Source organism: Pecten maximus, chromosome 3 (genome assembly GCF_902652985.1).
Source record: "Pecten maximus chromosome 3, xPecMax1.1, whole genome shotgun sequence".
NCBI classification, from domain to species: Eukaryota; Metazoa; Mollusca; class Bivalvia; order Pectinida; family Pectinidae; genus Pecten; species Pecten maximus.
Genome location: NC_047017.1, coordinates 36,504,515 through 36,516,480, shown reverse-complemented (window position 1 = coordinate 36,516,480; position 11,966 = coordinate 36,504,515). Strand labels below are relative to the sequence as shown.

At 35.4% G+C, this 11,966-nt stretch overlaps 1 protein-coding gene across 1 annotated transcript; it reads left to right on the top strand.

Annotated features, from left to right (window-relative positions):
• The first annotated feature begins 599 nt into the window (after window positions 1-599).
• On the top strand, window positions 600-6,191 carry LOC117324046. The gene is made up of 3 exons (XM_033879658.1): window positions 600-918; window positions 4,406-4,576; window positions 4,775-6,191. The coding sequence occupies exons 1-3, from the start codon at window positions 714-716 to the stop codon at window positions 5,278-5,280; spliced, it is 882 nt and encodes a 293-aa protein (XP_033735549.1). The 5' UTR covers window positions 600-713; the 3' UTR covers window positions 5,281-6,191.
• Window positions 6,192-11,966: the final 5,775 nt, after the last annotated feature.

The following is an 11,966-nucleotide window of genomic DNA, read 5'->3' as shown; positions in this document are numbered from 1 at the left end:
TGTATCGATGTACCATATGTATATCTGCTTACTGAAAGCTGTCAATTTTTACAATGTGTACAAATGATATTTTTCATAAGTTTAATCAAATTCTAAGCATCTAAAGGATCATAAAGAAAGTGTATTCAATCAGTAAGGAAAAAAATAGAAATATTCTTGGGAAAATGTATAATTATATGAACATATAAAAACAAAACAAAACAAAAAGAAACAAAAAACAAGCAAAAAAATTCATCAGGCTGACCCCGGTTTCATTTAAGAATAAACTTCAATTTAATTTATTACGTTTTGTTGATATTGTTGTTAATTACATACAAGTGATGCCCTATTTTCAATTTAGAATATCCTAAGTAACACTAATCTTTAGTCTTTTCCGCCCAACATCATGGCAAAAACATCTGTGTAAACTGTGTCCTTTTAAATACAAACGTATACCCGACAGAAAATGAAACTTATCGAATGACAAAGTGAAAATTCTCGGAACAAAAAAATACGGGATACTAAACATGTAGGACAAATATGACTACAAAGACACCGTACAGACACTATTATGTGGCCGACACGCTTCAATGACAGCGGATATAGAAAACATAATTTTACCAGAAAATACAGATTGTCACGTAAATAGAGCGTGTTTTCCCTACCTGTGTGTTACATACACGAGTGTAAACCCAGATCTATGTAGATAGATTGAGAGAAGGGACACAGACAACATGGCACGAGACAGTTCCACACGTTGGATCCTACTTCTCGCCCTTTTCGTCGCTCTCATCCTGTCCGTGGTAGGATTTGGTACCCCAAATTGGTACAGAGCTGTTGTGGCAAATTATGTGTCATTTACCGCGGGTCTCTTCGATGCCTGTGTTTCGACGACATGCTTCACCTACTTAAACTACTTCAAACTATCACGATACAGCGGTAAGATTTGCATGATAATTTGCACCATCATATGATATGTCATGGATTTTATATAAAGAAACGTAAAATGATAAAAATGAAAGTAAAAAAGACATTAATGTTGTAGCAATAAACGTTCAACACATTTTAATGATATCTATTTTATTAATGGAATTAGAATATACCATTAGCTATTTACACTTTATACTAAGAAAAACACAGACATTTTTAGATACATGTATCAGTATATCATGATCGCTAATTACTTACCTTGTAATCGAATTTGGTCCTTGTATATTAAAGCAGTGTGAAGTTTACCTATGTATATTTATTGATTGTTTCTTTACAAACAATCAGATATGGTAAACAAAACGTATGATTTTATTATACTTTGAATTACTCTCGGATTGTCATTGGCCACTATGAAAACATTGATGGTTTCAGTAGTGTTTTGAAGCCTGGTAGTATTATCAGGGCACTGTTCCGTGAAGGCAGGAACTCACTGGTAAAGGGTCAAGCTTTGGCTGAGTTACTCGTTATCACGATATTTTCGTCGTAAGGTGTACTTTATATGCCTTCATACCATACACTGACATAAGATTAGAATCTTTTTATTATATGTGTAGAGGTGGTGCAGCATAGTCATTAAAATACAGTGTAAGCCACACAGTTGTACCAGAAATCGGTAGGCCATGCTGAAAATTGATCAGTATAAGAATTTGTTGGCGGAGTTGCCAAACAACATTTTACCGACCATCTAACCGTGTCGTTAAGGATATGATAAAAATAGATAGGGCGGTGACAGTATTATCAACAGACGTTATATGGGCGGAACGTCTGTTAGTAGGAGCTTTGTTATAGATTGGATTCAAACAAGTATGAAATTAACATTTCATCAATAAAGACTTACTTGAGGAAATACAGATTTGGTAGAATTACAAAAGGTTGAGGTGTTCACGCCTATAATAGATTCCTACTATATGGGAGCGTCAAATAATGGGGGATAACTCTAACATTCGGAACAGCTGTGGCTTTTCCGAGTATTGCTAATATAAACAAAACATAAAATAAATGGGAAGTGGTGAAGCACTCCCCATTTATCGATATAACCCTAAAATATAGATACCAAAATAGACATTCCCTACATCTAACATACAGTATGATGAAATTGATAAATATAGGATAAGCCATTAGACAGAGGTAATCCTCTAACTAACCTGTGATGTTATGATAACACTGACCTTAACATCAGCTACAATGGTCTTTTGTAACTCTCCCATTCACATTTTGACATTACTTTTGATCTATTTCGAGTTTTTTTCTTTTTTGTCGCCTCCTCTCATCAACACGTTGGGCCCTTAGCATCACTGAGGAGTCTAGATAGCCGAACCAGCAGTAATGGTGCAACACAATTCAGTTTTGCTCTACTGTATCTACATGTAACTCCCAACTTGTTTTAAAGGGTGCTTATATCTTGTATGTCATTTGAACAGTCCTTCAACTTACATTTAAATAGTTTTAATGAATTGACCAACAGTCAGGGTCATATGAGGAAGGCAAGCAAATGAAAAGCATGTAACATTTGATCTTAGTATATACAACACTGTAGATAGGGGCCAACAGTGTGGACATCCAGAGGGGGGCTAAGGATAATCAAAGTGGACAAAAATGAATTTAGTAGAGTATTTAAGGAGATAGACTTATTATGTGCTACAAGGTCAGAGTCAAACTGGACTAAAGGTAAATTTACTAGTGAAGGAGATAGACTTATTGTGTACTACACGGTCACAGTCAAACTGGACTAAAGGTAAACTTTACTAGTGAAGGAGATAGACTTATTGTGTACTAAAAGGCAACAGTTAAACTGGACTAAATGTTTTACTAGTGAAGGAGATAGACCTTATTGTGTACTACACGGTCACAGTCAAACTGGACAAAAAAAGTAAATTTACTAGAGAAGGAGATAGACTTATTGTGTAGTACAAGACCACAGTCAAACTGGACTAAAGGTAAATTTACTAGTGAAGGAGATAGACTTATTGTGTAGTACAAGACCACAGTCAAACTGGACTAAAGGTAAATTTACTAGTGAAGGAGATAGACTTATTGTGTACTACAAGACCACAGTCAAACTGGACTAAAGGTAAATTTATAGAGAAGGAGATAGACTTATTGTGTACTACACGGTCACAGTCAAACTGGACTAAAGGTAAATTTACTAGTGAAGGAGATAGACTTATTGTGTACTACAAGGCCACAGTCAAACTGGACTAAAGGTAAATTTACTAGTGAAGGAGATAGACCTGTTGTGTACTACACGGTCACAGTCAAACTGGACAAAAAAAAGTAAATTTACTAGAGAAGGAGATAGACTTATTGTATAGTACAAGACCACAGTCAAACTGGACTAAATGTTTTACTAGTGAAGGAGATAGACCTGTTGTGTACTACACGGTCACAGTCAAACTGGACAAAAAAAAGTAAATTTACTAGAGAAGGAGATAGACTTATTGTGTAGTACAAGACCACAGTCAAACTGGACTAAAGGTAAATTTACTAGTGAAGGAGATAGACTTATTGTGTACTACAAGACCACAGTCAAACTGGACTAAAGGTAAATTTACTAGAGAAGGAGATAGACTTATTGTGTACTAAAAGGCAACAGTTAAACTGGACTAAATGTTTTACTAGAGAAGGAGATAGACTTATTGTGTACTAAAAGGCAACAGTCAAACTGGACTAAAGGTAAATTTATAGAGAAGGAGATAGACTTATTGTGTACTACACGGTCACAGTCAAACTGGACTAAAGGTAAATTTACTAGTGAAGGAGATAGACTTATTGTGTACTACAAGGCCACAGTCAAACTGGACTAAAGGTAAATTTACTAGTGAAGGAGATAGACTTATTGTGTACTACAAGACCACAGTCAAACTTGACAAATAGCAAACTTTATAGAATCTAGATACATTGTTATTTTGTATTTACAGTTGACAATGTCGGCTTTATAGTGTTCCATGTGTTCGGTTTAAAATCTAAATATATTGTTATTTTGCATTTACAGTTGACAATGTCGGCTTTATAGTGTTCCATGTGTTCGGTTTAAAATCTAAATATATTGTTATTTTGCATTTACAGGTGACCATGTCGGCTGTATAGTGTTCCATGTGTTCGGTATAAAATCTAAATATATTGTTATTTTGTATTGACAGGTGACCATGTCGGCTGTATAGTGTTCCATGTGTTCGGTATAAAATCTAAATACATTGTTATTTTGTATTTACAAGTGACAATGTCAGCTGTGTAGTGTTCCATGTGTTGGGTATAAAATCTAAATATATTGTTATTTTGCATTGACAGGTGACCATGTCGGCTGTATAGTGTTCCATGTGTTCGGTATAAAATCTAAATATATTGTTATTTTGTATTGACAGGTGACCATGTCTGCTGTATAGTGTTCCATGTGTTATGTATTTAATCTAGATGCATTGTTATTTTGTATTGACAGGTGACCATGTCGGCTGTATAGTGTTCCACGTGTTCGGTATAGCCCTGACAGCTTTGGCCGTCCTCCTGGTGATGTGTTTAGTGTTTAATTGTGAAGATGACTGTGTAGGACCCAGGTGCCACTCAATCCGTCGGCGGTTCATGTATATCACTTGGATGACTCTGCTAGGCGGTAAGATACATCAGTATATCAGTATTCTTAAATTATAGAATCAACATATATCATCCATCTGGACATCTAAACAATATTCTCTATGCCAGTTATTTTAAATCAAACCCAAATAGATTTCTGAATCTCTATTATCTTTATAATTTTTTATCGTGTCGCAACGTCATACTATGTTCTGTAAAGCATTGTCTTTATCTACAGGTATCTGTCTGCTGGTCTCGGTGATTTGGTTCTATGTGGCCTTTATAAGGGATGGACTCGGAACTGGAAACCTAGCTGGGACATTTGATTTACAGGCTGACTATTCACTCGGTCTCACGGCCGCTGCCGGCGCACTTCTCATCATCATTGCTCTATTCCTGGTTTTCTTTCGGTACAAGTTTTATGATGACGAAAGGGAACATTACCATCAACGCCCTAAAATGGTACTGGAGCCGGTGTATCGTCCTCCTACCCCTGAAGCTGTCCGAGTAATGCCTTATGAGAAACCTGTTTATTCCAGAACTATCACACCGGAACCGATTTCTTACAGAGTGGAACCACCCAAACCTAAATACGCCATAGAAAGACCTGCTCCGGTCCGTATTGCGTCGTCTGTTCGACCTCCATCCCCAAGCTATGTCTCATCGCCTAAAACTTACAGATACGCCACTGGCGAGGAACCGGCCTACGCTACCAGAGCTACATACGCAGAACGCCGGTATTAAAGATGTGCCAAAAGTCTTCATAAAGATGTTGAAAATTGCAGCCAAATCAACTGTATTCACATTCATTATTTTATATTATTAAACTGTATTTACTGGTTTACCATGAAACACTTCTCTGTATAACAATGTGAAAGATTGGTTGTTTGTGAGTCTACGTTTCCTTTTCGTCTTCGTGAGATTTATAATTTACTTGCGAACGAATTTTAGATGGACAGTAAGTCAGTTTTTATGGGTATATGTCACAATTCCGAATGATTGCCAGATTTCCGTACCTTACGACAAATCTATAACCATGATAACCCAGTAGATTAGACCAAGGGTGTCCTGCCACCTTAGAATGGCTGGTGACATCTATAAGACTGGTGACCTGAGATAAAAACGCCATTTTAAATAGTCCCATGACCTCAGTTAACCTAATGACCTAGGTAACCACACTAGCTTAAATAGTGCCATGACCTCAATTAGCCCGGTGACCTGAGGTAACACGCCACCTCAAATAGTCCCATGGCCTTAATTACCTTGATGACCTAGGTAACCACGCCAACCTAAAAAGTCCAATGACCTCAATAAGCCTTGTGACCTAGGTGCCCACGCCACCTCAAATAGTCCAATGACTTTAATTATCCTGCTTATTTTGAGTAACACTCGGAAATAAAGATGAATAGAATGTTTCATCTGTGTTAGGTAAGAAAATGTCCACTATGGGCACAATCGAAATGGCTACCATTAAAAGTTTTTTCTAGCTAGTCCTAGTAACGCGTGTCCACACATGGGTTCTTTGAAAACAATGTTTAAACATTATTAACCGTACATGTATCTGAACAAAAAATACAATTGTATCTGTTATTCTCACCAATGTATATGAAAAAATATCTATTAAAAAATAATATTCATGAAGCATTTTCGTTAAATGGTGACGTTTAGCTTTTTTTCTGAGCGATGCATGATCCCGTGTAATTTCGATTTAACAGAAATCTTCAAAAATGATTCGTCAATACTTTAGCTGTACACAACACCTTACCGGTGTGCATAGATAAACTTGGCCAGTCCTCAACATAGCATTTACATTTCTAACAAAGTGGGTTATCGCCCTTACAATACCGAGCACATTATACCCCTATAGCTACCAAACGCTCCACGGTTAGGTCAAGTCATTACTTATTAAAGGCAATGATATATCAATGTAAAAAATATGATCGGTCATCAATATAACATATGTAAATATAACAATATCAACAGATTCAGAACAATTAAAAACAGAGAAGGTCAGCAGCTCCCACAGCGTTCGATGGTGGAACAACATATATCTGTCACACTCAGTAGGAACAGAATAAATCACCAACTCCCACAAAGTTCAATGTTTGAACACATATCTCGCTAACCCTCAGAAAGAACAATAAAAACAAACTCCCACAAAGTTCAATGTTTGAACACATATCTCTGTTACCCTCAGACAGAACAATAAATTATCCACTCCCACAAAGTTCAATGTTTGAACACATAACTCTGTTTCACTCAGAAAGAACAATAAATTATCCACTCCCACAAAGTTCAATGTTTGAACACATATCTCTGTTACCCTCAGACAGAACAATAAATTATCCACTCCCACAAAGTTCAATGTTTGAACACATATCTCTGTTACCCTCAAAAAGAACAATAAATTACCAACTCTTACAACGTTCAGTGGATGGACACATACATCTGTCACCCTCAGTAAGAACAGAATTAAGACTGAAACATCTCCCTTTTCAAATAAACCAACATATCCCGTTACAAATTGTCGATTTCTTTGCTTTTTTGGAAGAAGCATAAATTTTAGGACTACAAAGATGTGTTGTTTTGAAAACTGTGATGTTATCTCAAAATCACTGAAATAAGGACAGAAAGGCATCAAAAGAACGAAAGAAATATCTACCCTTGAAAAATACAAAGAAATACCTACCCCTTAAAAATACAAAGAAATATCTACCCCTAAAACAGTACAAAAAAATTACCCACTTCTAAAAAAGAACAAAGAAATATTTACCCCTAAAAGGTACAAAGGCAATAAGACAAGCATTTCAGGTCAGGTCAAATATTCAATAAAACACCCCTTTGTGATGTTTTAGTGATGCTAGGGCCCAGAAGCAGAATTTGGTTAGTTACAAAAATGCATATTGATGACCATGTATGTTGATGTGTACCTTCTGATCGATATATGCAGACGATGCAGAATAGTCTGTGGTGCAGCCGCGGTGGCCGAGTGTTTAAGGTATCTTGAGACATCATCAATACCCCTCCACCTCTGGGTTGCGAGTTCGAAACCTACGTGGGACAGCTGCCTGATACTGACCTTAGGCCGGTGGTGTTACTCCGGGTACTCAGACTTTCATCCACCTCCAAAACCTGGCATGTCCTTGAATGACCCTTGCTGCTAATAGGACGTTAACCAAAATATACCAAATAAAACTATCGTGTTCTTGGTTTCAAGTTCATGCGAATATATATTGTCGATATGGTCAATAACTGTATAGAATGAAATGTCCTTTGTTAGTCCGCGCAACAATAATACAATGCATACAACAGTATTCGTTGTATCTATATGTGTTTCCATAGTAACAACGAAAACAAGGTCAGTTTATACACACCGAACGTTTCATAATATATAGGTATCGATATACATGTATATAAAATTATGTTTGAAGGCTTTTTACCTGTTTTGGTCAGCACTTTGATGAATGTAGCTTCGTAAAAAGGCTGTATATCATCGGAAGGCCAGTATATAGCTCGGAGATTATGCTATCACCTGTATCATTTCATCCTTACTATGAAATATGAGTCACACTAATAATCCTTATCCCATGCTTACCCATTTCTAAAAAGAATTATCAGGTTATCTAAAACGAAATCAAAACGTATTTTATATTGAACCCGAAATTGGAAATACACGCTGTACACTAAATGTTCGACATAATACGTTTATGGGTGTTATTATCCATGTCGGTTGGATAAACTCTAAAGAATTTGAAATCAAGGACAGATTCTCCAGCATCAGCCGCTTACCTCGATCATGTTGACTTAAATTATCGGGCAGAAAAAGCTTACAACTAACCGCTACAGGAGAAAGACTCGTTCATTGTTCTTTGATATGCTCGTTATTGTTAACTTCGTTATCATTTTGGGGGTGAAACTTAACTTAGCTTTTGACATAGATTTGCTATTTGCATGACTGGTGTCGTCAGTGAAGCAGAAGACGCTTGCTCTCCCGAAACACCTGATCTTATCTTCCTCGCATACGAAGGTCTTTTATACGATTTTGAGCTAGAAATATTGTTTCGCTTGATCTGATTTGCTGTTTCCTCTAAACTCTTAGATAAACACCAAGCAAATATTGTTTATATTGCAGACTATGTAAGCATTCGAAACTTTGCCGGGTGGGTTGGACAAATTTCTACATACTTTTTTTTATTCAACTTTTGTGTATTTTCTTCAAAATGATTATTTTAAAGCGACTAGTACAATATACATATACGGGTTCAAAGTCGTGTTATTATTGAAGTAGGGTAGCTGTTGTACTGACCTTCATATCTCCGAGTTTCTTGGTACCAAGCTACACTGCCATAAAATGAATTGATCTGCTGTCGTATTGTATATCTACTGTATAATGTATTCCTTTGTCGTTCAGGTGACCGTATAAAGCCCAAGGCCAGGGCAGTCGACATTTACACAGTGAGTGTTAGGCTATTTATAAGGTTGTTATTATTATACATTTTGACATATAAGTATTCAAATAGTCCTATTTATTTAAATCTTTAAAATCTGTTTTTATATTACATGGTATACCTTACACACTGAAAAAAACGCAAATGACTGTTACACACTGGTATATATAGGAGATAATGAAACGTTCTGTCTCTGGACTAATTTGGAGAAATATAATTGATCAATCTACACTGAAACGAATATTAAATTATAATCTACATGTTAATTTATAGTATCCTTAAGGACAAACCACTTTAAATCATTTTTACTCAGATTATCGCAACTTATGAATGTCCTTCACATGACATAAGTATGCAAAACTTAGTAATGGCCTAAAATAATCAGTAGATAATATAGCTTACATAGTATTCAGATATAACAAAAAGGACAGGTAAGAAGAAGAGGGATGAGAAAACAGTAGGGAAGAAGGATACTGGTAGATAAATAAGAGTACAGTATAGATAACGACTAGACAGATCATGAATATTGAACTGCACATGCCCTTACGTAAACCTTATATTATCAAATACAATAAATTGTTATACACTTAACAGTAAGTACATGATAAAAGCCAAATGATAATAATAGTAATAACAGTACACATCTATAGCGCAGAAAAATGCAAAAACAATCATTCTGATGCGCCTCAAATTACATGATATAATGTTACAAGTGTTACATACAGAAAGGATATATGTATCTACGCGAGTACGCGTTCATTTATAATGAAGAAAACATTTCTAGTATAAAAATGTCTCGGCCATAAATAGGGAAATTGCACAGAGTGTACTTTTTTTTTACTCATATTTATCTATAAAAACATATCTTTTTAACATTAGAATGATTATATGATTTGCGATTTAAATATTTGTTATTGCATTGACGATCTCTGGAAACTTCTGGAAACTGCTGGATCACTTCGCCATACCTGGATGTACTGATACGCTATGCCTTAAACATGATATCTTACCCTAACAGTCCATTGGCTTTTATTACCTTCTATTAATAATTAGTGTATAAAATGCACTCATTAAAACCCACAGGGCCTTTAACGTTAACCTTGACCTTTCTACATTAAAACCCACAGGACACTCACCCATAACCTTGGTCTTTCCATTTGTTCAAATGTCAAGGACGCAGTCATTAACATCCACATGACACTCAGTCATTACCTTGACCTTCCTGCATTAGGACACAAAGGACACTCAACCATAACCTTGACCTTTCTACATTAAAACATGTGTGTCCGTTTAAATGCCAATCATAATGCTACCATAGATGGATCAAGTCGAAAGTGCAGACCAATATTTTAGCAACCGTGTCCATTTGTCTTCTCTTGAGGGACATATAAATAAGTTCACTTGTATGACTAATGATATTTTCCTAAAACGGCTGAAAGGGAATGTTTATTGCTTTATGAGCAAAAAACTATTAGGTACAGGTTGACATTGAAGTCTGTACTGATGAGCAATTATCCTTCTTCAGTATAGAAAGTATAGATATCAACCACTGATATATTCTGTATTTGAATTTTAAAATTTTGCTATAACAAAATGAGACAATGACCATAAAAGACTGAAGATTACCATGTATGTACTGTACCAACCCTTTGTCATGTCTGACTTTATCTATATATTATGTTGTGGAGAGTACTTTTATATACAGTTACTGTAGGCAACTCTCTGATGTACGAGCTAACTGCTGTTTGAACAATAAGATATGCTGAAAACTTAAAATGAAACATGCATGTATTTTTCAGTGTAATTTTGCTACATGTACAGTACAAGACACTTATTTTCCCGTTGTAAAAGTGAGAGCTGAAGTGATTCTACCTACCAGGTTCGGGTAGTGCGCTGAATAAACAATTAAAATGATTTAAGGAGTCTATATGCAAATATTTCAGTTACTGTAAAGATACAACTATCCACGGTTAAAACAAAGGTATAAGCTTTCATAGAAACTATAAAATGGACCATAATTATCAGTATGATGCTTGTGTTTGATTTTATAAAATATATCCTATCACCGAGATGATTAAACAATAAAATGGAATAAAAGTACGAGTTTGTCAAAATTATTTCAAGAATAAACAACAACGGTGCTATATACTCTCTATAGATGTGTAGTATTTGATAAAAGATTTCATGCAAGATTTCATCGATACAATACAAGTGGACAATGTTACGTCTACAATATGTAGAGATACATGGTCGCATTTGTCCAGTCTTTCTAGTTAAAATCTGTTATAGAATAATTCTTCAAAATTAATGCATTGTATCTAAATATAATGTATATTTATATATTGTCCTAGATGTTCAAATGAGCCGTTAGTAGAAATAAGTTAATGGGATTTTATTTCTTCTGTTAAAAGTACCATCTTGGAAAGGAATTCCTTAACATCAACATATTAGTCAATCAGTAGGGATTATTATTAATAATTAGAGTGAAACAAAACGGTCTAAAAATCATCGCTTTTCTCTAGGTACATTTTTGTATATGTCTGAAAATAAACGTTTTTTTTTATTCCAGATAATTATGGCTATATGTGTAGAATAACATATCTGTAAGAAAACAATGCTAATCTTGGTGAATACGAATCGACCGTAAGGTCATTTATTGGAAAGTTTCATTAAACAATAAATATGGGTATATGACTCTGCAATACGTACTCTACAAAGCACATATATATGGGATTGAGCGGTGGTTCACTGTCACCGACTGCCACGCCCTCTTTCAGAATGTACATGTAAATGGGTCTCACGTGACACGGCGAATAGGTATTACATCAATGGAAGTTAACAGAAACTGGTTTTTGACGAAGTATTCTAACGTAGGCTATCCATTTATATTATACACACGCCCGTCCAACAATTCTTATTTAATGTTTTGCAATGCTTCAATGACCCTGTGTTCATGACACTAGTTGTTGTTGTTGGTGATTA

Bases quoted from the DNA above. Each gene is read 5' to 3' on its own strand.
- LOC117324046 (XM_033879658.1), top strand. From the start codon at position 714: ATGGCACGAGACAGTTCCACACGTTGGATCCTACTTCTCGCCCTTTTC. The intron at 919-4,405 runs GTAAGATTTGCA...TTGTATTGACAG, and splicing joins CAAACTATCACGATACAGCG to GTGACCATGTCGGCTGTATA. The intron at 4,577-4,774 runs GTAAGATACATC...CTTTATCTACAG, and splicing joins TTGGATGACTCTGCTAGGCG to GTATCTGTCTGCTGGTCTCG.